Below are 26,907 nucleotides of genomic sequence, written 5' to 3'. Positions count from 1 at the left end.
AAGTAAGATGTGATCCTGGATCAAAATTTTTTTGTGGATCCTGGATCAACGTTTTAATCAAAGATACCCCAACCTACCCTTAACTCAAACCCTAACCATTTTTAAACCCTTAAATTAGTGTGAAATAATAGATTGAGGGGTATTTCTTAAAAGCCCCTAACCCAATTCTTAACCTAAATCTAACATACACACTAATCCTAATCCTGCAATCTGATTGGTTAATAAAAATGTTGATCCAGGATCAACAATGGTGTTGATCCAGGATCACATCTTACTTGGTGAAATCACGTTCACCAACCCCAACCATTACAACCAAGTGCCTTACCCTAAATCCAACCTTCCAAAAAGAACGCCTCCTATTTTAATTCTGACTAAAGGGTCATTCTACGGAAATTTTCGTTTTTCTGTCCCTAGCCTTTACAGAAATATTACACTTAAAAAACACTTTAGGGTTACAATATTTTTATTTTAAAATGAAACAATATGTTATTTGAACAATTACACCTTCTTGAGCCATCAATGTAGCAATATTTGATTTTTATGAATTAATTAGAATTCCGAGCACCACAGACGTGCTCGTCCCCACAGTCATGTACAGAGGGAAAATGCTTTATTTTGAGATCAAAAACAGTGTTTTCTTCCATTTAAAATACAAAATGTGTCCATAACTATTAAATATATGATGAAAATTACATTAAAAAACAAAATGCTAAATAAATATTATAAAATATATATAATGAAAGTAGTGGTCCCCTGGAATTGTGTCACTGGTGTTACCATTTAACAAAAAAGCTCACTGAAAAAAATGATTCATTGAATTTAATCAATTTTTTTAAGGTAAGTGGTTGCAATCAATTTATTTAAGCTACATTTAAACAAAAGTTTTATATTTTATTTTACGTTACTAATCTTTTTTGTTTAAATGTAGCTTAAATAAATTGATTGCAACCACTTACCTTAAAAAAATTGATTAAATTCAATGAATCATTTTTTTCAGTGCTCTTATTTTTAAATAAAAATCACACTGATGACATCACTTGACTTCATTCTTTCAATTTCCTGGAGATCTTTGAAGAGAAGCCCATGGTAAGTTCACTGTCTTTTTTCAGAAATCTTCTCATTTATCTCAGGATTTCACATGAAGCTTTAAGTTTAAGTCACTGGTATGACCTTCTTTATGGTTTGGGAATTGTAAAAAACTAGAATACAAATGAATTAAACTACTTAATTTAGTGAGTATACAATGATTGACAACATGTAGTTTGATACCTGGCAGCAGCCGTTTTGTAAAATGCAGTTTTCATGAAAATTGTCACTGGTGTTAAAAAACTAAACCAATTTTAAGACATCTTGCCATACAAAAAGTGGACGTTTCTGTAGAATGACTCTAAAACATTCCTAATTTTTTACTTTTCCGACCCTATATCTGTCTGTTGAATGTTATAGATTTTTTATTAAAATTGGGGTTTGATTTTACATTTCTTTGAACATTTTATTTCCCTCTTCTTATCCCAAATATGATGTTTTAAAGTGTACCTGTGCCTGCCCTGAGCCAGCCTATGAGGCTTTCAATTCCCCTAACTTAACCTAATTCTAGCCCTAAACCCAAGTCTCAACCCTCAAACAGCCCTTCTCTTTAAAGGGGTGCCAGAAAGTGAGGACTCGACAAAATGTCCTCACTTTACTCTGAATGGAGTAAATGCCAGAATGTTGATAAGCACACATAAATGTGTTTTTGTGCATTATGATGAAGTTGCTTATGTATTCTGGATAGTTGTTAGGGCATTGGTATGTGTTTGTTAGGGTGTTCTGGTCACTTGCCAAATTAAAAGATCCCACCATATATTACCAAATCAGCATCAGAGCTATGAACATGATATTTTCGCATCTTAATGACATTTATAAGTCATTTTATCATCATCCTGGTGAATTGATTCTCTTAAAGGTGATAATCATAAAAATATATTTTTTTAAATCTGACTTTTTTTCATGTTTAAGTGCTATAATTTGGTCCCCAGTGCTTCTATTAACCTAGAAAAACGTGAAAAAGAACAACCCAGTAACTTAGTTTTGGTAAACTATTCTCTATAAGCATGTAAAAAATAGATCCTTGAAATTTGTCTCCCCTTGTGATGTCAGAAGGGGATCTTATTATAATAATATCACCCCTTAAACTGCACTGCAATTTAGAGAGTAAGAGAAATACAATTGAGTTTCAATTTCAACAAACAACCATTATGGCGATCAGTGTTTGCTTTTCTTCACCTCATTTGCATTTTAAAGTACACACCCAAAAACGGCACATTTTTGCTCAAATCTACAAAGTGGAAATTTTAACATGTTATAATAAATTATCTGTGGGGTATTTTGAGCTAAACACTTCACATATGCACTCTGGGGACACCAAAGATTTATTTAACATCTTAAAAAAGTCCCCTACAGCACACCTTAACAAGCCACCCAATTTCAAGTAGCATTCATGTCCACAGCACCAACACGTGGAACACCTTGCGTGCCAAAGATTTATGCCTATTACTTACTAAAAAAACACCTTTTTTCAAGATGGTGATGAACGTGCTGAACGTGGCAGGTGGTTATTTTTTTCTCCTGAAATAGATAGATGAGAGGGCCTGTGACAGGCTGCACATACCGTCGCCTCCCATTGAAAGCGTGCATCATGAACTTACAGTATATCCATGGATCTACAGAAACATATGGATGCAGCGCTCAGAGTATAGTTTCGTGTGGAGGGTATACAGCAATTTCTGCAGCACACCACCTGTTTATAGCTAGACGATGACGGGCGAAAATACAGACATCCACCTACAAGCTCAACACCTGCAGGCCTCGCCACCGAATCCAAGCAAAAATCACATCATGATGCACCTGTTATGAGTCACTGCCTTCAATTAGATATTGTCGCAACCAGTTTAGCTGCACTGAAACAGGAAACTCAATCCGGCCTGAAGGACCAAATCATTGAAATGAAAAAGGAAGGAGAAGGAGATTCTTCTCTGTCGGAAAACAAGGGGTCAAAAATGCTCCCTAGCTGTCCCTTTTTAAAAAGTACACCTTTAAAGAGTTCATATTAGTACCCCAAAAGGTACATATTGTTAATAAATGTATACATATCTCTACCTATAATTTTATACCTGTACCCTATTGCTTTATATCTTAATGTTTGTATGGTATAGCTTAACTCTACATGTTAAAGGGCATTGTTTTTGTTTTGTAATGGCATTCGATGGGGAAGGAGGTGGGGAAACCACATTACAATTCCTCATATGCTTCCCACATGGCCACAAGTGGGCCACAAAGCATATTTATCAGAAGTGTAAAGATGATGCAGTCACAAAGCGTGACGCCTCCTCGCCCCCTTGGAAGCGGTTCTCCGGCGACAGCGATCTAGTCCTTTTCTTAGCCAAGCACACAGCGACTAGCCGTAAAACATAAGCATGGGGTGTGCGAGGAAGCACAGACACGTCCCTCCACTGAGAAACGTGTTGCTAGGCAACAGATGCTGAACAAAGCTCCGCGACTCTGACGGGCAAAATGCTCATAGTGTCTCATAGCATTAGAGGACCACAGTGGAAGATTTTATTCAAGTCTAGACGAAATCAATCTAGATTTTCAAGAAAGACACGCGTATCCGGTGAACACTGAATCAAATGAATCATAAATTATATTCAGTATAAATGTAGAAGACATTGATCGGTTGCAAAGGTAATGTTAGGCTTCTTTAATCGTTGATTCAGTAAGTGCATTCGTCCTTGTCAGGCTGAGGCGAAAGCTTAGAGCCCCATCAGTTCTTAGATCGATTTACAGTAATCTACCTGAGCTGTTCAGGGACCTGTGAGCTCAGAGTCCCTTCAGCTGTGGCCAGATCAAGGCAAACTGCGACAGGGAAAGTCCTCCCAACCTCATTCATCACAATCTGTCACCTAATTTCTGGGCGAATACAAAAGATATCACACTGTGAGACTCTACAGCATATAAGAACGTTAGATAGAAGATCTGCTCAGCAAATAGAAGAGCATAATAAAGTAATTAGTTATTAATATTAGTACAGTAACGCCTTGCATTAGTAGTGATAAGGTTGTAGGTTCGATACCCAGGGAAATAACACACTGATCAAAAATGTACAGATTGTAAGCACTGTAAGATGAAAGCTTTTGTGAAATGCATAAATGTAAATAAAATGTACTTAATATAACAATTCTGTAATACAAGTACATGTAGTACATTTAGGGGCGGTTTACCAGACAGGGCTTATAGTCCCGGATTAAAATGCATGTTTGAGCGGCCTTAATTTAAAAACACTTTACATATATCACAACCATTGTTTTGTCTCAAAATGCACACCAGTATTGACAACTTTCAACATTTCATAGTTACGACATACTCCACGTTTACATTTAATAGGCATTTAATAGAATTTTATACAAAGCGACAATGTGCATGACAAGCTGTACATTTTATCGGTGTGTGAGCTACAGGAACAATTTACAATTGCAAATTAGTTGTTAAACTTTTGCAAAATGATGTAGCAAAATTGAACATTAGACAGCTAAAAATAATAATGTTTATGAATATAGGATTTATACAAAATTAAGATTCATGAGATGCATTTTTTACTTTGTTTGAATTTACTGTTGTGCCGTTAATGGACATTAAATATTAAAGTCATACTTTGGTTAATTTTTCTGTACAAAATTGTGTTTTTTAAATTTGTGTGTTATTTTAGCTTGCAATGCCTTGCTCCGTTGACTTCCTTCGAGTGTGCATTTCAGGTTTTCTTATTATGTATTTCTTTTTATTTTACAAACTAAAGTGGACGCAAAATTATTTTCTTTGTTACTGTAAAAAATTGTTGGTTCAAGTAAGTTAAAATATTGAGTTTTTCTTAAATAAAAAAAATACCCAGCAACAGTGGCGGCTCATGACTGCTCTTCCGAGGGGCGCAAATGTCTGTTGCTCGTGTTTTCAAAATATGTGTTTGTTGCATCATGTGAACCATGTCATGTGCATCACGTGTTTTGTCAAAATAAGTGCCTGCTGCACACGCGTCAAAACCAAAAACGAATGTTCACAAAATACACGCAAGACACTCCCTTAACAGTAAACTCTGATTATGCATGAGATTATGGGAGTATCTGGCAAACGCGAGAATCGCTTTTATCATAAACCCTATAGATGTGTCAGCAGCAGGCACTTATTTTGACAAGACATATGATGCACATAGGTTCACTCGACACGCCGAACACATATTTTTAAATTACGAACCACACACGATGGGTTTACATACATGTTGTGACGACTTCCCATTGTGCGCCCTCGAAAAAAGAAGTCACTGGCTGCCACTGCCCAGCAAGCAAAAACCGAGACTTTGAAATGACGGCTAACTATAGACCCAATATAGTCCGCCTATAAGGCTCTCCTGGTTTTGCCAAGTGGTTGATGTCCTCAGGGCAACATTATGCTGACCCTGGGACAACATTTCAATCAACCAATCAGATTTCAGAAACAAGTTTACAGTTTGTTTTAAGTTTAAGCTTACAACAAGGATTAGCTGTTTCTAGACCATTGTTTTTCACTTATCATGTCCCTCTGATTTTAGGGTTTGGTTATGGTTAGGGTTTGGATTTGGGGTAGGTTTAGGTTTTATTTAGAAAAATGTTGTCCTTGGGTCAACACAATATGTTGCCCTGAGGACATCAACCACTTGGCAAAATCAGTTCGAGCGAGCTATAAGTAACCCACTTCTTCCCTAAATAACCTTTGGTTACATGTTATTTTTTCCTAAATAATTTGAAGATGTATATTCCAGCATGTAAGCAAAGTCAACAGGTGTTCAAGGTGTTTCCTTTCATTTGTTTTAAAAGTGTAGTATTGTCTACTCTTGGGCTATGGTAGACGTCTATTAGACTTTTACTCACAGCCCAAATTTAGCCTGGTTTTAGCCAACATTACTTGCTGGGTAGTTAACTCAAAAATGTTTTGTAAATATATACTTATATTTTATGCTTGAATTAATTTAAAATTTTAAGGCAACCAGTTAACTTACTTTTTTAAGTTGAACCAACAAATATTTTGTTACAGTGTAGATGTTGTCAATAGAGCTTAAAATGTTTTGTGTCTCTCCAATGAACAGTTATTTGTAGAAATCAAAAACACTAAACCTACAAACTTGAACAAATGCAATTAAATAAATCTTACGTACCGTATGGTTGAAGAACGTTAACAAAAATCAAAATAGACAAATAAAAAAATCAGACAAATGCATGATTACATAAATATAAAGTATTAAGAAAATCATTCCAAAAGGTTCCAACAGCTTTCGTTTATGACAGATATTAAAGACATCTTATGTGTATTGTTATAAATTAATCTACAGTATAGTACCTACTACCTATACGTGATGCTCAAACACTTAAAAATAAGTTAATTTAGGTGTTACCAATTGAAGTAACTTTTTAAATTAAATCCAACGTTTCACTCTTCACAGTGCAACGCTGATATATCGTAGTGAAGCATCCAAAGCATCAACCAAAGACCAATGACAGTACATTACAATGTCAAGATGCTTTACGGTGGCATTTAAGGTGACATGATGACCTCTTTCTATACACGCAAAAATCAATAATGGCAGTATGTTATTGATGCGTGACACTCTTCATTCAGTATTGCTCTATATAGATGTAGGAGACTCTGCTCTGAGCAATTTGTCACTTTTAATGGTGCTCAATAAAGAGAACACCTCCAAATTTAAACGTGTGCAAGTACTGCATTGTATGTGTTATAGATGCATGAGGCCTTGAAACTCTTCTTAATAATTAGATTTCTTATTTATGCCCGGGAGATGATCAAAATAGAAAACAATACATTAGGGATTTAAGACTAATTCAGAGAAAAGAATACTAAAGATTTGGAGGTGGTCTCTTTTGATTTCAACCAATAAGCAGCAGTAACAATGAAATGTTTTACCTCTTGCATCATGTTAGTGAGCTGTGCACAGGCAAGCACCAATCACATTTTAGAAACGTGTATTCAAAACAAAAAATATATATAAATGAGTATGAATCAATCATATGAATGTGATCTGAATCATTTGGTGCATCTGAATACGACACATCTATACTGTCGGACAAACGTGAAGATCATTTGCACTCAGTGTCTGTTCAGTGATGTGAACCGATTTCATGGTGGCCTGCCATGGGGTCTCCAGCTGGGCAGTAGTGGGCATAGATGCCAAAGGCAAATCTCTCAGTGTCAGTACCCGATCCGTGCCGCCTGTCCAATCTGTTTTGCGCATGCGCATAATTGTGCGCATGCGCAGAAGCTCAACTTGTTTTACGACAGTTTACGACCCTACCTGATCTGTTTTACGCATGCGCGACAACCGGCAGTTTAAAAATAGTGAAGAAATGCGTCATATAAGAACACCGGCGAACATATGGAGGCTAAGGTAAGTGACGGAAATGTTCGTTCAAAAGTTTTTAATGCAGATATACAGGCGTCTTTATGCTTAAACAACAAGGTCACTAAGACATAATATACAGTATTTCATATCAGCATGTAGTTAGCTAGACTAGCTGGCTGGTTAGGCTTACAATGAAATGCAGTGTGTCCGGTTACCTGAAAACTTTGAGTGTTTAAACTTACATTTATTTGATGGTGTATTGGCCCTGACTAGATTCGTGTGACATGTAAACCACAATCCTTGTTGATACCAGAGGTGGACACTACTTAAGTATTTTACATAAAAGTAAATGTGTAAGTATTCCTTTTTTAATCAGTGTTTTACTTTGGAAAACATACATTCCAAAGCATATTATCATAATTTTTACTCCACTACATTTCATAATTTCAAGTGTTTGGTTTCCCTACTAAATATCCAGCTAAAACCAGCATAAGCTGGTAGCTGTTTTTTTACTGGTTTAAGCTGGTCAGGCTGGAAGACAGCTGATCCACCAGCTTTGCCAGGCAGGGAGGACCAGCTTAAACCAGCCACCTTAAAGCTTATGCTGGTTTTAGCTGGATTTTCCAGTAGGGGTGTATTTTAATCTCTATCTGTTTATCTTATTTATGTTTATTGTTTCGTCATGTCATCTTTGTTTTAATCCCTTTCATTGTCTGTGCATGTCTCATTAAAAATGTGCAATATAAATAAAGTTTATTTAATTTGATTTAGTCTTTCATCATTGTATCTATGTGTTAACATTGTAGCAGCATATGGTGAGTGAAGATATCTTTTTTTTTTAGTCATTCGTATAAAGGACCAACATGGACCAGTAGTTATTTCATGCTGCCCTTCGGCAGTACCTACTAAGTGGGATGTCGATGTCGCGGTTGACTGGAAGAGAGTCATGCGGGTGGCCAACCACTTCGTTGTAGATGGTAAGTTAGTTGAGATAACATTGGACAGACAGACAGACCAATAAATCAATAAATTAATCAATCATCTATTTTCAGACAATCATCTTTTGTATACTATTATTTTCTTTTCAGTGTTTTACATCTGCTCTTGGTTGTTTCCATTTAATGAATCTCGCACTGCATACTATTGTTTGCTTTGTGACAAATTAAATGTTATGTTTGTAGGTTTGTCCATGCTGATGGCTATGCAGCATAGTTGAAGCAGACCTGTCAGAAAACTTCTCTAAGGTGCTATGAATCCTATGACTAGTAAGTAGAACCTCAAACTAATACATTGCTGTTCAAAGGTTTAAGGTTGTGGTTTATTTATTTAAAATGCACCCATTTCATTGCTAAAAAACAATGTTATCTTGTGTATTTGGTATAATACAATGTGTTTGCGTGGTTTCTAGTAAAAAAAAAAAAAATATTTTCCACATACCGTACATTTTTGTAGGTTTAGATTTCCCTCCTTCCTCAAACGCATTGATTTTGTACAGAACTCATTGATTTAAAAAGCTCTGTGTCCCTAATTGACCATCTAATCTGTACATTGTGACGCTCCTTACCATGTTTAAAAAAATTGCTCGCAATGCTAACAGGAGTTAACTTACAGGCCAAAGTGGGAAGAATTATGATAATGTCGGTCTTGGCTACATCACCAATCCAAGGAAGTAAACTGTTGCCTACAATCCGTGTGTTTTTAGTCCAATAAAAGATATTTACATTGGAGGCAATAACTTGTGTCATCGTTTACTTTGGGGTTTATACCTTTAGCATATCGTTAACATTTACTAATACACACTTACACACCAAAGGAAATGCAAAAAGGTGAATCAGACCATAGTTGCACTTTAACAAAAACAGTTAAACTGTTTTTTAACAAAAACAGTTAAGAGTTTACTCCTAAACTCTACCAGTCTTAATCAAGAAAAACACCTCTTCTAAGCCAAGCATTCACATACACATCTTATGACCTTGTTCTCCAGTGATGAAATAAGAAGTGCACATAAGCTTTTGCTTGAAATAATATGAACCACAGTAATCCTCATCCTTCTAATTTTCCTTTCCTGTTTTTTTCCCCATCAGGATACACATCCTAAAATTACTAGAGGTTACGGAAGCTCCTTTTTGGATCCAGCTTCATTTGTGAAGACTTCAGATGATGCCAACACTCACAGAGGCTTAAGACGATGGCAACAATAGATGGACATACAAAATTGCCAAATATAATATTGTAATTACTGCCCCAAAGCGCAAGTTTGCCGATTTTTAACCCACTTTATATTGTTACAAATACAATAGATGCTAACATTTGAACAGAAAATGTTTCCTCTTTATTCTTGAGTTAATTGTGCTGATTTATTCCCATTTTTTTATCCACAATTCTTTGCCAAAATGATGTTTTGCATCATCCAAATGGTTCATTTTCAAATTACAGACATTGTAACAACACAAAGTGGGTTGAAATTCTGCCAACTTACCCTATAATAATAATTGTCTTTTAACTGAACATGACTTTAAACACATGACTTGTATTAACTTAGAGCTATTGTGAAATTAATATTGTTTTGTTTCCAGAACATTCTCCTCAGTGAGTCACTGTTACCTCAGACTGATTAAGGGATTTTTTGTAACCTTGAAACATGCATTGGTTTTATTATGGTAAAACTGCAGATCTTATTTCAAACCAAGGTTTTGTAACCATGGTTCTACTACAGTAACATTATAGTAATGCTGGAGTGAAACTGTGGTAACCATATTATTTTAAATCATGGTAAAGTTTGTGGTTACTAAAATGCACTTCTATATGCTGTTGTAAGAGTATGATTATTTTTTATTTATTAATAAACCATGGTTGATTTTATTTTTACTGTGGTTTTACTGCAAATTATGGTAAAAAAAATTATAGATAACTTTTGCATGGGTACAGAAAAAAAGTGTAAACTGAAAGTCACGTTGGTTAAATGCATCTGATAAATGTAAATGGATTTGTATATTTATTCTGTTTACTGAAAATAATACATTTGCAGTTGCTATTGTATATTGTTTATTATTCTGTTGAAAGACATTTTGGTTAGAGTGATTTAACGATTATGAACCATTAGCCGCTGTATGTTAGCTGGGATGCGGTTTCGGATAATTGCCTTCAGTTAAATATGTCTTTAAAAAAAGTCTTCATTTAAATATGTTTAAAAAGAGTCTTTATTAACTACACAAAAGTGTAGCCTACAAAAATACGCTGCCAGTTGTTATGCTTGGCCGTAAAGTGTTTCAACGCATGCGTGGTACCAATCGCACAGTGAAATGATGACGTTTTCTACTACGCAATTATGCGCATGCGCAATACAGATCGGCAGGCGGCACGGATCGGGTACTGACACCCAGTCTGAAATATTCCTGCTTGTCCAGCTGTACATCTGCAAAGTCAGCCCCTACAGGTGTTGCTCCCCCTGCTGGTTGGGTGCACCACGTCATCTTTGCTTTGATAGCGCGGCTTACATAAGTGCCCTACTCCGAGGCTACACACCAAGCGTGACCACTGACAGTGACAGCTTTATGAAACATTATGAAGTGCAAATGTAAGCTAAAAGAAACATCATCCAGTGCACCCTAATTTACAACTCCATAAGCAATTAGATGAACCTTGCAATATGGCAAACACCCCATGCATTATAAAATACAATGCTGTTAATAACAAAAAAAATGATGCAATCGAATAAGGCTCTTGTATCCTAAATAGGTCATATTATTTCATAATCTTGGGGAGGGTTATACTTTTAAGTCATAATTCAGTTTCACAGGATCATTTGACCATGGCAACATATTCTAGGATTGCCTCATCCATAAAATTTGTGCAAGACATCTATGGAAGCAACATTTTCCTGCCTAACATTTGGTACCAATAACCTTTGAGATTTTGAATGACATGAGGGTGAATAAATGTCAATCGAATTTGATATTTTTTTGGTTAATCAGTAGACAGAAAGACACTTTGAACTACAAAGCAAATCATATTTGAAATGAAAACATTTGGCAGTAAAGGTACCACTTGTGTTACATTTAGATCTCTAATGCTAATGGGATAACACCTGAAAGTAGTGATGTGTGAGCAGGTGGGTATGAGATCCACACATCGTGTGTTTGTGTGTGCTGTCGGCATCCTGACAATCTAGGAACACTGTGTCCTGGGACTTAATTATTCTACACAGAGACACGTCACTAGCTAAAAGAAACCTAATTGAGAGAGTCAAAACACAAAACAACGTACACAAGTCCCCTTGCTACAAGAGAGCTCAGCTGACTGCCAAGGGCAATATCACAGGAACAGCCCAGCAGATGGGCCTTTCAATTTCTGTTTCTCACGAAGAGAGGTTTTGCTGGTCCCATGGCAGGTTTAATGCAGGTTATTCTGACTTGGCATGTTCAAATTTAGTGTAAAATCTCATACTTTGCAACTTCAAGTCCCCCATTATCCAAAGCGAGATTTAAAGGCCTCCCAACTTACAGTTTCTACCTAATTAATATTTGTTATATATATATATATATATATATATATATATATATAGGGACGGATTGGCAATCTCTTTTTATGCTTCTTTTACATAAACTACGTTTTATTATAGTAAAGGGCATGTTTTCTGATGTAAGCTATTAATTAACCATTATTATATTGTCAAATAACGGTATGTGAATTTGACACGTATGCATTTGGCAACAAACTCAAAACACTTAAACAAATATGGAAATTGAATGATAAGATTTAAAAAAAAATACATTTTCTTAAGACAATAACGTTCCATCTCTGGTACTGTCTGTCCCCAAGCGTTTTTGTGCGCGTGCAGGTGTGTGGGGGCGGAGTTTAAGGGCCATGTCTAATATTCCTTACAGTACACTTGTACACTTCGTCATATTTTGTGCACTTATTTTGTGCAGTTCAGCAATACCGTTAAGTAATATTAACTTCCCAGTATGCACATTTTAAGAAGAGAACAAGCTCACATTAACAATAACTCTTTATAAGGTTAATCCCATCAGAATCACTTTTCAAAGCTAAATAAAAACCTCTCTCTTTAAGAAGGCTTTTAATCGATAAGGTCACATCGGCCTTTTGTCTAAACATTAATTTTTTGTCATGTCTTATTTGTGTTGTATTTTTATCTTACTGTTTTCTTTAGTTTTTTGTTTGTTTGATTTTTTTAGCACAATGGTCAACCACCGTTGTTTTATTGTGCTTTATGAATACATTTAGATTATTTATAAATTTAAATAATTTATCTATAATCTAAATTATAAATATAATTTTGATTATAGATAAATTTAGATGTTAAACTGTCTGGGACGTTCACAAGCTTGAAGTTCTGTCGCCAGCTTCTGGTAAAATGTATTTACTGCAGCGCGACAACAGTTGCCGTTTATGGTTTATGCACGAAGATGTGTCGCAAAACAGGAAGTGTCGTAAACGTGATGAAACGTTTGTGCACGGCCGACACACGTGTGATCAGAAGTGTTGTGAACGTTCATGTGAGTTTATGTTACTTTATGAATATAAATGGCTTTAAAGAGTTATAACTTGGTACTTAAGTCGAAACTTGTCAATAAGTGTTCCTAAAATAATCGCTGTTTTAACATTTATGAAAGGGGAATGCGTTTATTGAGCGATGGTTAACTTAACTGTATAACAAAATAGCACCAATTTGTAGGTGAAATTATTTTAATTTTTAAAGCATTTGTTTCGTAATATACTAGCATATTTCACCCATATGCTCATATAAAGACTGGAATGTGATCAGCTGTTGATGACAACAGTTATGAAGAATTAAAATACACGATCTAACATTATCTCAATCTTGTTTCTGACGTCCTGTCTTATTCAATTCACGCAACATAGTACGTTACATAAACTTATACATTTAAAAATATTAAATGATAACATGAGAAACAGAAGAGATCTGGAACTTGTTCTGCTGTGTGGGTCTTAATAAATAAGATTAAGAAACAGTGGCCTAACATTAAAAAGATGAAGCAGTTGTTGGGAGTTTGTTTTCTAGGCACCTGACTCATTTTCCCACGTTAGTTTTTGTCAGGATGGCGAAGAGTTTACGCAGCAAGTGGAAGAGGAAGATGAGGGCAGAGAAAAGAAAGAAGAATGCCCCCAAAGAGTTGGCACGACTTAAAACCGTGCTGGGCCAGGGAGAGAAAGGAGAGATCACCATGAAAGATGTAGCTGAGATTGCCACAGTGGTGCCTGCGGAAAAGGTGAAAGAGAAAACACAAGATGTAGATATGCAGGAGGACGAAGCTGAGATTTTTCATAAATTCATTTGTATGAGTTTAATCAAGTTGGTTCACGAAACCCTGACGGTGAAAACCCAGCTCAAGTCATTTTCTGTGATATTTAATGTTTTGTTTTCTACATAAAATCATCATGCATGATGTAAAGAACATAATGTGAAAGTATAACCTTGATATTACATTTACATTACATTTGACAGATATGGTTATATATTATTATAGTATTTTCTTAATACATGCATTCGGCCTAAATGTGTATCTCTGTTGTTGTTTTGCAGCTGATGTTGGCAAGATGGATTTAGATAGTAAACGCAATAAAAAGACAATGCTGGATAATCAAGGACAGTATCCTGGCTGGATGAACCAGAGGCAGATGAAAAAGGTCAAAGCTAAACGTTCAAGCAAGAAAGGAAAACCTAAGAAGGGAATAGCTTGGTAGATAAACCGACGTCTTTGTGTATGGACAAGTTACATTCCTGTAACTGCTGTACAGGATCATTGATGTGCATTATTATGTGCAATTTGTATATTTCTGTGGACTGTTTATGCAGACTTGAACAGACAAATACTTGCTAAATGTGATGATGATCTATTATTGGCAAGCACTGTTTACGGATTGTGAATGGACCAGAAGTAAAGGCTGTTGAATTTACTGGTCCATTTTAATACTCCAAGTCCTCTTGATTTAACATGCCAATTGTCCGACTATATATTTCCGTAAAGAATATATACATGTATATACATGCTTTCTCTATTTTGACCACATAATTGTTTTGGTCTGCATGATTTTGAAGTTTAAAAGAATAATTATGATTAAGCATGTGTTTTCATCATAATAAATACAATATTCATTCATGTTTGTGCTTTTATTTTGTGAAGGAATGCATAACATTGAATCGGTGAATGAAGAAACACTGTTTGAATTATTTAAGGTGCCAGCGTAACCAAATGGCTCAATACAGTATAAACACCTAGTATACAACTGCAGGGGCCTGTACTATGAAAATGGTTTAACAAACTCAGGGTTACAGGATTAGACTGAGGTTGACAAAACCACGCCAATGTGATCATGCCTTGTTGGTACAAGCTATTTTCATGGTACCCAAAATCCAGGATTTGCAAACTAATCGTAAACTTACCCGGCTACCAACTAAACCAGCTTCATAGGCCCTAGGTGTATTTCTAAGGCAGAATACAATACCTTTACATTTAAGGCTTTTCAAAACCACAAACAAGTAAACAGCAAATTATGTAAAATGGCATTCTGTGCATGTCTGTATATTGCGACTGTATGTAAATTGAAAAATGCAATAGAATTTTTGTTTTGCGTACATTCAAGACTTGTTACTGTGCAACAGTATATATTTTATAGGACCTATGTTTCCTTTAAAGGTGCAGTGTGTAAATTTTAGTGGCACCTAGTGGTGAGGTTGCGAATTGCAACCAACGGCTCAGTCCACTGCCCAACCCTCGCTTTTGAAATGCATGAAGCTACGGTAGCCACCACCGGACAAACATTTCATCGTCGGAGACAACTTAGTAAAAAGGTTTGTCCGTTAAGGGCTTCTGTAGAAACATGGCGGCACAAAATGGCGACTTCCATGTAAGGGGACCCTCTTTGTATGTAGATAAAAACGTCTCATTCTAAGGTTATAAAAACATAACGGTTCATTTTAAAAGGTCTTTATATACCACTGATAATATAGTTTTGTATATTATTTTGCATTTCTTTCAAGAGATCCTTCTAAAAATTACACACTGCACCTTTAAAGGGTTAGTTCACCCAAAATTGAAAACTCTGTCATTATTAACTGCGTTTCATTACCATTTAAATTGCGCAAATTGACATTGCGAATTAAAAATACTGCCAAATAGAAAAAAACTCCCATATATCCAAAAAAGTTTTTATGCTCGCCTAAGGTGGTTTTTCAGGCAATTCCTAAATGGTATATTTCACAAAACAGTTTATTCGCATTTTCAGGTCACCTGTAGTCAGTAAGTCATAAGTATTATTTGAAGATGATGTAGTATGTACTAAAACCTCCCAGAAACACCTCAATATGTGTCTGTTTCCAATTATGCTGCTTTTCTTGCCAAGAATGTTTGCCAAAACACTCCTACAGCTCTTTTGATTTAAAATAATGTACTATTACCTTAAAGTATGTTTACCTATACGTTGCCGCTTCTAAGTATAAGGGGCTTTACATGGCATTAATGTTTGGATAATACTCTTACGTCTCCTTCGGTTAAAAATAATGCCTAGTGTGGTGGATGTGAAATTGGTAAACCTACAAACATCAGTCGATGTGACGTTTGGAATGACTTGTCGCGAGAGGGAAAAACTTTTTTCCGGATATGCCGTCATTTCGCAATAGTCATTTATTGACGTAAAAAATAACGCTAAAGTTTAACGCAAATTGCAATGTAAACACAGCTATTTACTCACTCTCATGTTGTTACAAACCTGTACAAACTTCCCCGTTCCGACGACCACAAAGGAAGATATTTTGAGGAATGTTTAAAACCAAACCGATCATGAGCCCCATTGACCTCCATAGTAGGATAAAAGAATACTATGGAAGTGAATGGAGCTCATGAACGTTACAAACATTCCTCAAAATATCCTCCCCTGCTGTCATCAGAACAAAGAAATGTACACAGGTTTTGTAACAACATGAAAGTCAGTAAATGATGACAAAATGTACATTTTTGGGTGAACTGCCCTTTTAATAGTAAGTGAAACAATGGGCATTTTCCACAAACATTTAAAACAACAATAGGATTGTAATGGGACATTACAAAATGGGACAGTTTTTCAGTTGACTTATAAGGAAAAAAAACATATTTTGCATTGTTAAATCAATTTGGACCAAATGTTGATTATTGATCAAACTAAGATAAGGTCAAGTGACGAACAACACTGTCTTATATTACTCAACTAACTGTATTCTGTCGTATACTGTACATTTTAGCAAATGTAGCAGGTCAAAACTTTGTTCCATGCACGCTATTTACATATTGTATACTATAGTGCAGTGGTTCTCAAACTGGGGGGCCGCGAGATGGTGCCAGGGGGGCCCCAGTTTTATGAAATTTCATAAAACACATTAATTTATCATGAATTCTGTGTAATTAAACCTAAAAAAATAAGGCTACTAACCAACAGCACTACTTTGTATACTTTAATATGTTTTGTCTTATTAAATGTTACATTTTAGAACAAATTTGTTATAAAAAAAATTGGGGGTCCGCAAAGGAATGCACCATATACAAGGGGGGGCCGCACGCTGAAAAAGTTTGAGAACCACTGCTATAGTGCACTGTATCCTGACCGCAGGATTAGTAGCATGTTAATATGCTATGTTAACACAGCCCTTGCTTTGGAAAGTGTCTAGCAATCATAAATGATTAACTATTAAGCTGCACAAAGGAGGCAGGAAACAAGCCATTGTGCCCATGACAAGTCCCTTTCCACCAATGCTCATCCACCATCTCAATGTTTGTGATGATGTCATCGGGCATGAAGGAGAGTTCGTCGCTGGCCTCTGCAAGAGATTTATATTCCAAAACACTCAGTAGGCACAACTACACACACATATGCTTCATTAAATTAGTTACTGAGTCTATAGACAATTCTGAAAAATAAAACAAAGTCAATGAGATAAATACTGGTTGTACGTACCTCCCTGGTAATCATAAATGGCCGTGGCTGTCTGTCCAACGCCAATATCTTCATAGTCATTTTCAGCAGCTAGGGAAGACAAATAGTCATTATTACTAAAGAAATAATTGAACTAATTTGCATGATATTCCTCCATTGAACAACAAGTGAATTTTTTTCTTGTCTCATGTAGCACAGTCAGCCAATCATGCAGGAGTAAAACAACATAAGGGCACGATGAAGTGCATTTTTATTTTTGAGTAAACTATCCCTTTAAAACCCAGAAGCATTCATAATCATAAATAAATCATATATTTTCTTTTATTGATTGAAAAAATCCAATCCTGCAATTTATGATAAAACAGACATTATAAAATATGTATAATGTTAATGTTTTGTCAAACCTGCGGGAATGTATGATCCAATATCCTCATAATCTTCCTCCTGTGGTGGAAGTGGAGGAGCTTCATAAGGATCTGCTTCCTCCTCGTTTTCCTCTAACAGGTCAGCCGAGCGTGGTGGCAGAGATGGTGGTTCCTCATAGTCAGGTGGTTCCTCCATCTGTAAGCACCCACAAAGCAGTAGATGAGAGCAAGTACTGCATACAGTACTGTGTGTACAACTGTAAACTATAAATATGTTTTATGAAATTAGGTGCATATGAGCTTAATGATTTTTACATACATTTTTGACATGGCCTTTTTCAGACAACATTAAAGATATCAATGTTATTTTTCATACAATGTTCTTTACATTATAGGATGATTTTATGAAAAAAAAATGACTTTAGCTGGGCTTCCACAGACTGGGTCATATGAAGAGTTTGATTCCAAAACGCGATAAATGCCTTTTTTTATGAGTTACCACCAAAATCAGTTATTCTGTCAACTTTTCTCATTTTTCCAAAAATGTGATAAACGCCAGTCCTCCTTCTCTGCAGAATGCATTAAATCCGCTTAACAAATCACAGCGCACCATTCCATGCATTGTAAACATTAATTGTGGCGCGTTGAATACACGGCAACCTAGTTTTCCTCATATACTTTGTGATCAACAAACAAAAACTAAATAATACTTTTACTTGAAATAGATAAATTTGTGCTGGTTTTCTGTGGCGAGGAAGAAACGTAGACCATCAAAATCAAATAATTTACATGAGAGGCACTCGGGAGACGGAAAAATGTTGGCTGTTGCTTGTTTTCTTGACAGCATCAAGCTTCTGTCATGTTAACGCATTGACCCCAGGAGGATCTTATAAAAAACTTTCCATCATTTTAATCGAAGTCAATGAAAATCAAGCAGGACCAAAACATTTTACAGCTGATTGCGGTTAAAAAAGTTCAGCGATGACGTCCCAAGAATAACAACAGAAATGACAGTGTTCTTAACTCTTTCACCGCCAGCATTTTTTTAAAAAGTTGCCAGCCAGCGCCAGCGTTTCTCATGATTTTCACAAAAGTTTAATGCCTTCCAGAAAATGTTCTTCTTCAGATATATAAACATACAATATACCATATGAAAGAACAGACCCTCTGCTTACAAACAAAAAAACCCGTTTCATCCTACCTTGAGCAGTTCTTTTGTAATCAGCTTTTGAATATGGGTAGGTTTCTGCAAAAACACCACATTTTGAGCAAAAAGCAGAGATAATTCCATGTTTGTGACGGACTTTTCATAGCGATCCCATTCAGAGCGATCTTTAAAACAGACACGGACATGCAGCAGCTTGCCATAGGGCAATACTTCCGGGTTTAAAAAGTTGCGGAAGGGCGCCACCTGGTGGATAATAGCGGTATTGCGGAAAGACGGAAAATCTCGTCATTGGCGGGGAAGCGTTTTCTCTTAATTGACGAGATATCTCGTCAATGGCGGGGAAAGAGTTAATATGACAAAGTAAGTATTTTGATTAATGCCATTAATGTTTTGATTTTTTTCATCAGTGTATACCACTAGTCAACTATAATAAATATAACATGGCAAAGATGCATGCAAATTTATATATTGATTAAATAGATTTATAGCATTTTGAAGAAAAAAAACTTTATTATAAATCTTTGAAAATCAAATTATGGATTTGAATTTTTAATATTTTTATAACCTAAAGATGCTATGTGAAAGTTTGTAACAGAAAATAATGGTTTTCATCTTGTCACTTGTTATAGAAAACACGTTTTTACGGAAATTAGTCAAAATGGATTTATTGTGTTTTGGAACCAAACTCTTCATATATTATAATGATCATATCCTTTTAAAATCACCATGATTCATTCTGGGTATAGAAAGAAAACAACAAATAAAAAAATAAATTAGGAATGTTTGACTATGTAAAAGATCTGTGAAGTCTTGCCTGTGGTTCTGGCTCAGGTTCATCTCTGGGAATTTCTGGCAGTTTTCTAAATGTCTGTGGAGGTGGCACAGGAGGTGGTTTCTCGCTCTCCTCCTCTTCTTCATATCTGCTCTCCTCCTTAAAAAAGATCATTACCAGCATCAAAAGATTATTTGGGATTTAAAACAAGTTAAGCTACACATTTGACCCTGTCTGTAAAACCCCATAATCTAATTATAAAAATAGGAGCATCAAAGTTTGATTTCAATCAATGACTTTACATGTATTATTGACATGACCTTACTCAGATAATATTGAAGATGTCAAGGTTTTTTACAGAATGTTCCTTTTCATTATGTAGAATGATTTTATGTAGAAAACAGTAAATCACTAAAAAAGACCTCCGCTGGGCTTTAAAGGTGGAGTGTGTATATTTTAGTGGCATCTAGTGGTGAGGTTGGGAATTGGCCAAAGGCTCAGTCCACTGATCACCTCTTGCTTTTGAAACACATAGAGAAGCAACGGTAGCCGCCGCCGGACAAACATGTCATCGCCAGAGACAACTTAGTTAAAAATTTTGTTCCTTAAGAGCTTCTGTAAAAACATGGCGGCACAAAATGGCGACTTCCATGTAAGGGGACCCTCTGTGTATGTAGATAACAACATTTCATTCTAAGGTAATAAAAACATAACGGTTCATTATGAAAGGTCTTTATACACCCCTGATAATATAGTTTTGTATATTGTTTTGCATTTATGTCAAGAGATCCTTCTAATAATTACACACTGCACCTTTAAAGTCACCAATTTAATGACCGTTTCCTTAAAGGGGACATATTATGAAAATCTGACTTTTTCCATGTTTAAGTGCTATAATTGTGTCCCCAGTGCTTCTATCAACCTAGAAAATGTTAAAAAGATCAACCCAATAACTTAGTTTTGGTAAACCATTTTCTGCAAGCATGTGAAAAAATAGGTCATTGTAATTTGGCCCTTATTGTGATGTCAGAATAAGGTAATACCGCCCACTTTATCTTCACTATCCAACCACAGCACAACCATTTAGTATGGAGAGAAAGAGAGAGATAAAATATTTCACAGCACAATTGAGTTTCAATTGCAACAAACCACCACCATTGTGATCAGTGGTTGCACTTCATCCGCTCATTTGCATTTTAAATTACACACCCAAAACGGCACACTTTTGCTCAGACCTATTTTAGACTTAGTTTTCATCTTTAAAAAAATCTCATAATATGTCCCCTTTAAATATCACCATGTTTCATTCTGGTTATACTAAGAAACAATAAATAAAAGACATACAATGAATTATTTGACTATGTAAAGGCTACGTGTGTTCTTGCCTGTGGTTCTGGCTCAGGTTCATCTCTGGGTATCTGTGGGAGTTTTTTGAATTTCTGTGGAGTCGGCACAGGAGGAGGTTTCTTGCTTTCCTCTACTTCTTCGTGTCTGCTTTGCTCCTTAAAAAAAGACCAGCATCAAAAGATTATTTGGGATTTAAAACAAGTTAAGCTGTATTACTATACTGCTATACTAGATTAAAGAGCACCTATTTTATTGCTAAAAAACAAAGTTATTTTGGGTATTTGGTATAATACAATGTATTCGCGTGGTTTATGGTTAAAAAACACATTATTTTCCACATACTGTACATTTTTGTAGCTCTAGATTTCACTCTTTTCCTGAAACGCACGGATTTGAAAAGCTCTGTGTCCCTGATTGGCCAGCTAATCTGTACGTTGTGATTGGCCTGAATACGTCTGATGTCAGCCGAAAACGTGACGCTCCTTGCCATGTTTTTAAAAAAAGTGTGTTTGTTGCAGTCCAAGAAAAGAGATATACGTTGGAGACGATAACTCGCGTGATCGTTTACTTTGGGGTATGTACCTTTTACATATCATATACACACTTACACACCAAAGGAAATGTAAAAACGTGAATTGGATAATAGGTGCTCTTTAAAATAAAGGCTGTGGTATATAGGCAGGTTATTTTTGTTATCTATTTAAGTGGACTGTGCAAGTGCATGTATTTAAAGGCATATGAACCTGTTGCCTGTGTCGTGCCTCTTCCTGTTCTCGTTTCTCTCTGGCGAGTCTTCTGGTTCTCTCCTCCTCCGCTCTTTTTTTGTTCTCGTCATCCGAAGCCTTTGCCATGTTCTCAAATCGAGCCTTTAGGTTTCCAGCTCCTACACTTGCTAAAAACACCAGCAGAAGATCAGCAAGTGTCTACAGTATATTAACCCCCGTATTCTGATAAATAAATGTGACCCGGGACCACAAAACCTCTTAAGTCGTAAAGGTATATTTGTAGCAATAGATACCAATACATTCTATTGGTCAAAATTATCAATTTTTTATGCCAAAAATCATTAGGATATTAAGTAAAGATCATGTCCCATGAAAATATTTTTGAAATTTACAATATAAAAATATTATTAGTAGTAACTTGTATTGCTAAGGACTTCCTTTGGATGACTTTAAAGGTGATTTTCTCAATATTTTGATTTTTTGCACCCTTAGATGCCAGATTTTTAAATAGTTTTATCTCAGCCAAATATTTTCCTAACAAACCATACATCAATGGAAAGCTTATTTAACTTTTCAATGATGTATAAATCTCAATTTCTAAAAAATGTACCCTTATGACTGGTTTTGTTGTCCAAATCACCAAAAATGTCTTTAGCTGGGTATTCACAGATCGGGTCATGTATTATTGTTCATTTATTATAACATAACAGACACTCACAGGCCTCATAAGCTTTTGGTTTTTCATATGATGATGATGGTGACTCCATTTCATTAAATGAAGCTGCGCTCTATGCAGGAAAAACATTGCGCATTGACTGAGAAATTTTTGAACATTTGATACAAAACAGCAAATAAATAATGAATCTGTAATGGTGTCTTAAATGTACCTTATCCATGCGATCCGCCTCAACTCCATATCGGCCTCCAAAGCCCTTGGCGTAGTCTAAAATAGATGTGCATTTATTTGGCTTTACAGAAAACCATGCTTTAATGTTTTATAGCCAGTTACTTTAAAATATCATTATTTTGTGCTTGACTTGTTTATAGTATTTGTATTTATAACACACTTTCTTCCACACAACAACATATTTTATACTAAAGCTCTTGACATAATCTGGGCAATGCATGACCCAAAAATGAAAAGTCTGTCATCATTTACTTTCCCCAAGTTGTTTAAAACCTGTATGAGTATGATACACATTGACTTCCATTGTATTTGTTTTCCTACTATGGAAGTCAGTGTCCATCAACTGTGTGGTCACCATCATTATTAAAATATCTTCTTAAAGAAACTCATACAGATTTAAAACAACGTGAGGGTGAGTAAATGACAAAACATATATCTGTGTTTTTAAACATATATCGTCCAAACCTATATCTGTGTTTTTAAAGAGTTAATCTTTAGAAAAATTATAATATTATACCTTTTTGTGACTGATGTTTCTCTGTTTCGGCTTTGTAGTCATAACCCAATGCAGCCTTATCAACTTTTTCTTTCTCCACCCCATATTTTCCACCAAAGCCTTTTGCATAGTCTGTAAGACCACCACATAATTATGGTTTATAACTATTCGTAACCTAAAAAGGTAAAACTATGAACTGAGGACAGGGAAGCTAAACCGTATCAGAGACATAGAACTGACCTTTCTGTGATTGATGTTTTTCAGTCTCGCCTTTGTAGTCGTAGCCCATCGCAGCTTTGTCAACCCTCTCTTTCTGCACACCGTACTTGCCACCAAAACCTTTGGCATAATCTTTCTGAGAACAAAAAGTTGACATTTAGAAGTTAGACGCACATTATAAGAGACAGTAACACTTTACAATAAGGTTGTATTCGTTAAAGGGCACATATTATGCTCATTTTTACAAGATGTAATATAAGTCTCAGGTGTGTCTGTGAAGTTTCAGCACGAAATACCCCATAGATCATTTGTTAAATCATGTCCAAAATGCCCTTATTTGTTGATGTTAGTTTTGTTGTGCATTAAGGCTAACGCACGCGAAAATGCAGATAAATTAGCATTAACTAAAATAGCAATAACTTACAGAATCATGTAAATTTGCAAGATGTGAGATGTTAGGCTTGGCTAACTTAAATTTATGAAAACAGATTGATAAAAACATTTAATTTCAAACAAGGCAAACATGAGGTTTAATGTTGCCCTTAAGAGCAAGAGACTTAAAACTATTTAAATTTATACCTGGAAGTAAGTAAAATTTTGAACTGCACTATCCACCTTATTTTCGAACGCAAAAGTAAGTGATGTGACATTTCTCTTTTTTGTGCGAGAAGTCCGTTTCAATAGCCGACCAGTAGAAAACAGTGTTGTGGGAGCACGCATAAAACATGATTTAAACAGTTATGGTAAATATTTACTACACCTGCCATGTATGAACGAGTGAACACGCAAACACATTAAGAACTATTATAAACATTAACTAATAAGAAGTTTATGTCGTATATATTTTCTGTACAGTAATAGCATTTTTCTAATAATATATAGTAGCAGAATAAATAAATCAGCGTATTTTTATCAGCATAATATTAGTTGTTTTTGATCAATTACTGTAATTATTGTTTACTGGCAGTGTCTATGAAAGGTTTTACTGGATGGATGTGTGGATACAGATAATGGGTGCACGTGCGCCACATACACATTTGGCTATTGTGCGTGTATTATGGTTAAAACAAATGTTTTTTAGAGATTTACTGTGTTTGTACCAGCTATTATGGCATCACCTAACTGCACAAATTATGCCGGTCTTACTGGATTTTATAATAAACATTAACAAGCCAGTCAAAACGGCACACTCATGTCCCTCGCAATATGACTACCATTAGCTGTAGCGGCTCACCGGAAGTCTTACACAAAAGAGCTCAAAGATGGCGAGCCCACATTACGTCAAAAATAAGGTGGACAGGCCTGTCAGAAGTTTTTGAGGTCTTTGATCTACAGTAACATGTTTAAGTGTATAATTACCTTTCTGAGATGCATGTTGCTGCACTTCACCTTTATATTCATAATTCATGGCAGACTGTAGTGAATGAAAAAAGAAAGAATGACAGATACACTGTGAAGTTACAAATATATCTCTGAAATTACAAAGTGATGCATTTTAAGGGCAGAGAATACGTTTCTAACCTTGTCAATACGGTCCTTCTGAACTCCATATTTCCCCCCAAAACCCTTTGCTGCATCCGTCTGAGATGAGTGCTGGTCCACCTTTGCCACATAGTCATGTCCTAAAGCACCCTGGGAAAATTCAACACAGTCTTTCATTTGAAGAGTCTTGACATGTGAAAATCAATGGCATTTAGGTGAGTTGAACTGTTTAAACAATACCACAACATTTTGTGGTAAAATGTAGGTCTACGGGTTATTTCTTAGCTATACATGATCCAAAAAGCCATGATCTTTATCAGACAGCAGATATGATTATTACGTTAAATAGTTTTGTATTGGTTTTTGGGTCTAACCTTGTCCATTCTATCTTTTTCCACTCCAAATTTTCCACCATAGCCATAAGAGGCTTTAGGGCAATTCTCCATCTCTTTTTTCTTAACCACCTCATGTTCATGAGACACCTTATTTCTCAGGTCTGCAATACTGCACACAAACACAGACATGTTGCATGTTACTACACGTTACACATTGCAATGTGTTACTCCACACACCCACCCAAAATTCTTTGCAGTGTTTGCAATCCTATTTACATTTCTACATTATGACACTGTTTAAAACCTAGTGGTGTAACGAAACCTTATTCTGAACCTAAAATAACATAATGCACAATCTTTCAGTTATCACTCCATATTAGGAAATGCAACTTATGCTACTTCCTGTTTCCTACTTCTGCTGTGCAAGGCGGGGCCATTACAACAACTTGTTTTGACTAAGAACACATTGTTTCTTATATTATTGCTTAAGGGAATTAAATAAATAAAAACAAACAGTTATTGATGCATATTACCTGATGTGCTCTTTACGACCAGATCCTTCAATAGTCTTGGCACCCCATCTCTGTTCTTGCTCTGAGACATCATTCTCAAATAAATATGTATGATTGTGATTCAGGCATTATTTAGGCATGAAAGCATTGGTTACAGTTTTTACTTATTATTAAATTATACTTTATTATTTTTAATATTTGTAGTGTTTTAAGACCTAAAAGAATGATCTATTTTACTAACTGTTTGCTAAAGGACGTTTAATGTTGAGATGTTTTTATATTCATTTGTGCTTACCTCAAAATTTGGATCTGTTTCCCAGTCATCTCCCTCTGTCTCCACCTTTACATTAACATCGTGCCCCACCACTGACTTCCACATCTAAGGATTGAAAGAGAAAGAGAGAAGCAAGATTTTATGACATTCATAGTTCCTTATCTATAATGCTTTTTTGCATGCATTGGGCTTTAAATGCACACAAAATGACACGATAAAACAAAACTAAGTACTTATACAGCGACGTTTAGTAAACATTAGCTGTCAAATACAGCATTAAAGTTTACAATGCAGCTAGCTAAAAGTGTCACGTAAATCTTGAAAGATCTCAGTCACAAACCGTAATTTGCATTAACGTTACTTGCGACGGTGCCTTTATAAATGCGATGACTGAAAGTGAATATAACTGGAAATAACGTTTGGATAAAACTTTTAAAATTACATATTACATTGACATTTATTGCACGGTATAACCAAAATATCAAACTTTGAAAGTTCCTCAATTTTGTCTAAATTGGAAATTACTTTTTTCACAAAACTTTAATCTAACTTAATCTATTCAGTGACCAATCGTTGAAACTTTTGAACAATTATAATAAATAAATTATAAAAATAAATGAGCAAACATAACTTCCTGAAACTAGAAAAATCCAGTCAACTTCGCGACGCAGGACTTATTTTCTAACATAATCACCTACAATAAGTTGCCAACAACAACAAAAACACAGATATAACGTTACAATAGTAAATACTCACATTACAATGTTTTTAACGCTTTCCTGCGTCTCCGTACAATATCAGTGCACGATAAATGCCAGTCCACACCTGCGTTCGAGTGCGCGCCGCGTACAGAGCACGAATCGTGACGTGAACGCGCGCCTCTGACGTACAGCCGTCAAAAGCATTTTGTGACACCCCATACATGAAGCCACTC

The 26,907-nt window shown here is 35.6% G+C and overlaps 2 protein-coding genes and 1 long non-coding RNA gene across 5 annotated transcripts; 2 read left to right on the top strand and 1 right to left on the bottom strand.

Moving 5' to 3' along the window:
- The first annotated feature begins 7,307 nt into the window (after positions 1-7,307).
- Positions 7,308-10,282, top strand: LOC129446585 (uncharacterized). Of its 2 annotated transcripts, XR_012369449.1 has the most exons (5): positions 7,424-7,465; positions 7,694-7,773; positions 8,263-8,397; positions 8,602-8,685; positions 9,505-10,282. It is a non-coding gene; the product is annotated as an uncharacterized lncRNA (long non-coding RNA). The 2 variants fall into 2 exon arrangements; XR_012369447.1 differs by lacking the exon at positions 7,694-7,773 and having other exon boundaries at positions 7,308-7,465.
- A 2,559-nt stretch (positions 10,283-12,841) lies between these two features.
- Positions 12,842-14,565, top strand: llph (LLP homolog, long-term synaptic facilitation factor). The gene is made up of 3 exons (XM_073867356.1): positions 12,842-12,939; positions 13,493-13,721; positions 13,993-14,565. The coding sequence occupies exons 2-3, from the start codon at positions 13,504-13,506 to the stop codon at positions 14,147-14,149; spliced, it is 375 nt and encodes a 124-aa protein (XP_073723457.1). The 5' UTR covers positions 12,842-12,939; positions 13,493-13,503; the 3' UTR covers positions 14,150-14,565.
- Positions 14,562-26,870, bottom strand: hcls1 (hematopoietic cell-specific Lyn substrate 1). Of its 2 annotated transcripts, XR_012369435.1 has the most exons (17): positions 26,730-26,870; positions 25,995-26,078; positions 25,721-25,794; positions 25,227-25,356; positions 24,892-25,002; positions 24,730-24,784; positions 23,392-23,502; positions 23,173-23,283; positions 22,636-22,691; positions 22,467-22,536; positions 21,767-21,915; positions 21,062-21,178; positions 19,719-19,835; positions 17,776-17,932; positions 17,393-17,461; positions 17,026-17,255; positions 14,562-16,735 (listed from the first exon to the last, which is right to left on the bottom strand). XR_012369435.1 is itself a non-coding variant. In XM_055191086.2 (16 exons), the coding sequence occupies exons 2-16, from the start codon at positions 26,076-26,078 to the stop codon at positions 17,119-17,121; spliced, it is 1,548 nt and encodes a 515-aa protein (XP_055047061.2). In that variant the 5' UTR covers positions 26,730-26,870; the 3' UTR covers positions 14,562-17,118. The 2 variants fall into 2 exon arrangements, 1 of the variants encoding a protein (XP_055047061.2); XM_055191086.2 differs by having other exon boundaries at positions 14,562-17,255.
- Between the last annotated feature and the right edge of the window lie 37 nt (positions 26,871-26,907).

This window comes from Misgurnus anguillicaudatus, chromosome 1 (genome assembly GCF_027580225.2).
Source record: "Misgurnus anguillicaudatus chromosome 1, ASM2758022v2, whole genome shotgun sequence".
NCBI classification, from domain to species: domain Eukaryota; kingdom Metazoa; phylum Chordata; class Actinopteri; order Cypriniformes; family Cobitidae; genus Misgurnus; species Misgurnus anguillicaudatus.
This window is presented reverse-complemented; position numbering and strand designations above follow the sequence as displayed.

Excerpts from the sequence above, each read along its gene's own strand:
- llph (XM_073867356.1), top strand. The coding sequence starts at position 13,504 with ATGGCGAAGAGTTTACGCAGCAAGTGGAAGAGGAAGATGAGGGCAGAG. Across the intron at positions 13,722-13,992 it reads ATGCAGGAGGACGAAGCTGA|TGTTGGCAAGATGGATTTAG; the intron begins GATTTTTCATAA and ends TTTTGCAGCTGA.
- hcls1 (XM_055191086.2), bottom strand. The coding sequence starts at position 26,078 with ATGTGGAAGTCAGTGGTGGGGCACGATGTTAATGTAAAGGTGGAGACA. Across the intron at positions 22,692-23,172 it reads GAAACATCAGTCACAAAAAG|ACTACGCCAAGGGCTTTGGA; the intron begins GTATAATATTAT and ends CATCTATTTTAG. Across the intron at positions 19,836-21,061 it reads AACCTGAGCCAGAACCACAG|GAGGAGAGCAGATATGAAGA; the intron begins GCAAGAACACAC and ends ATCTTTTTTAAG.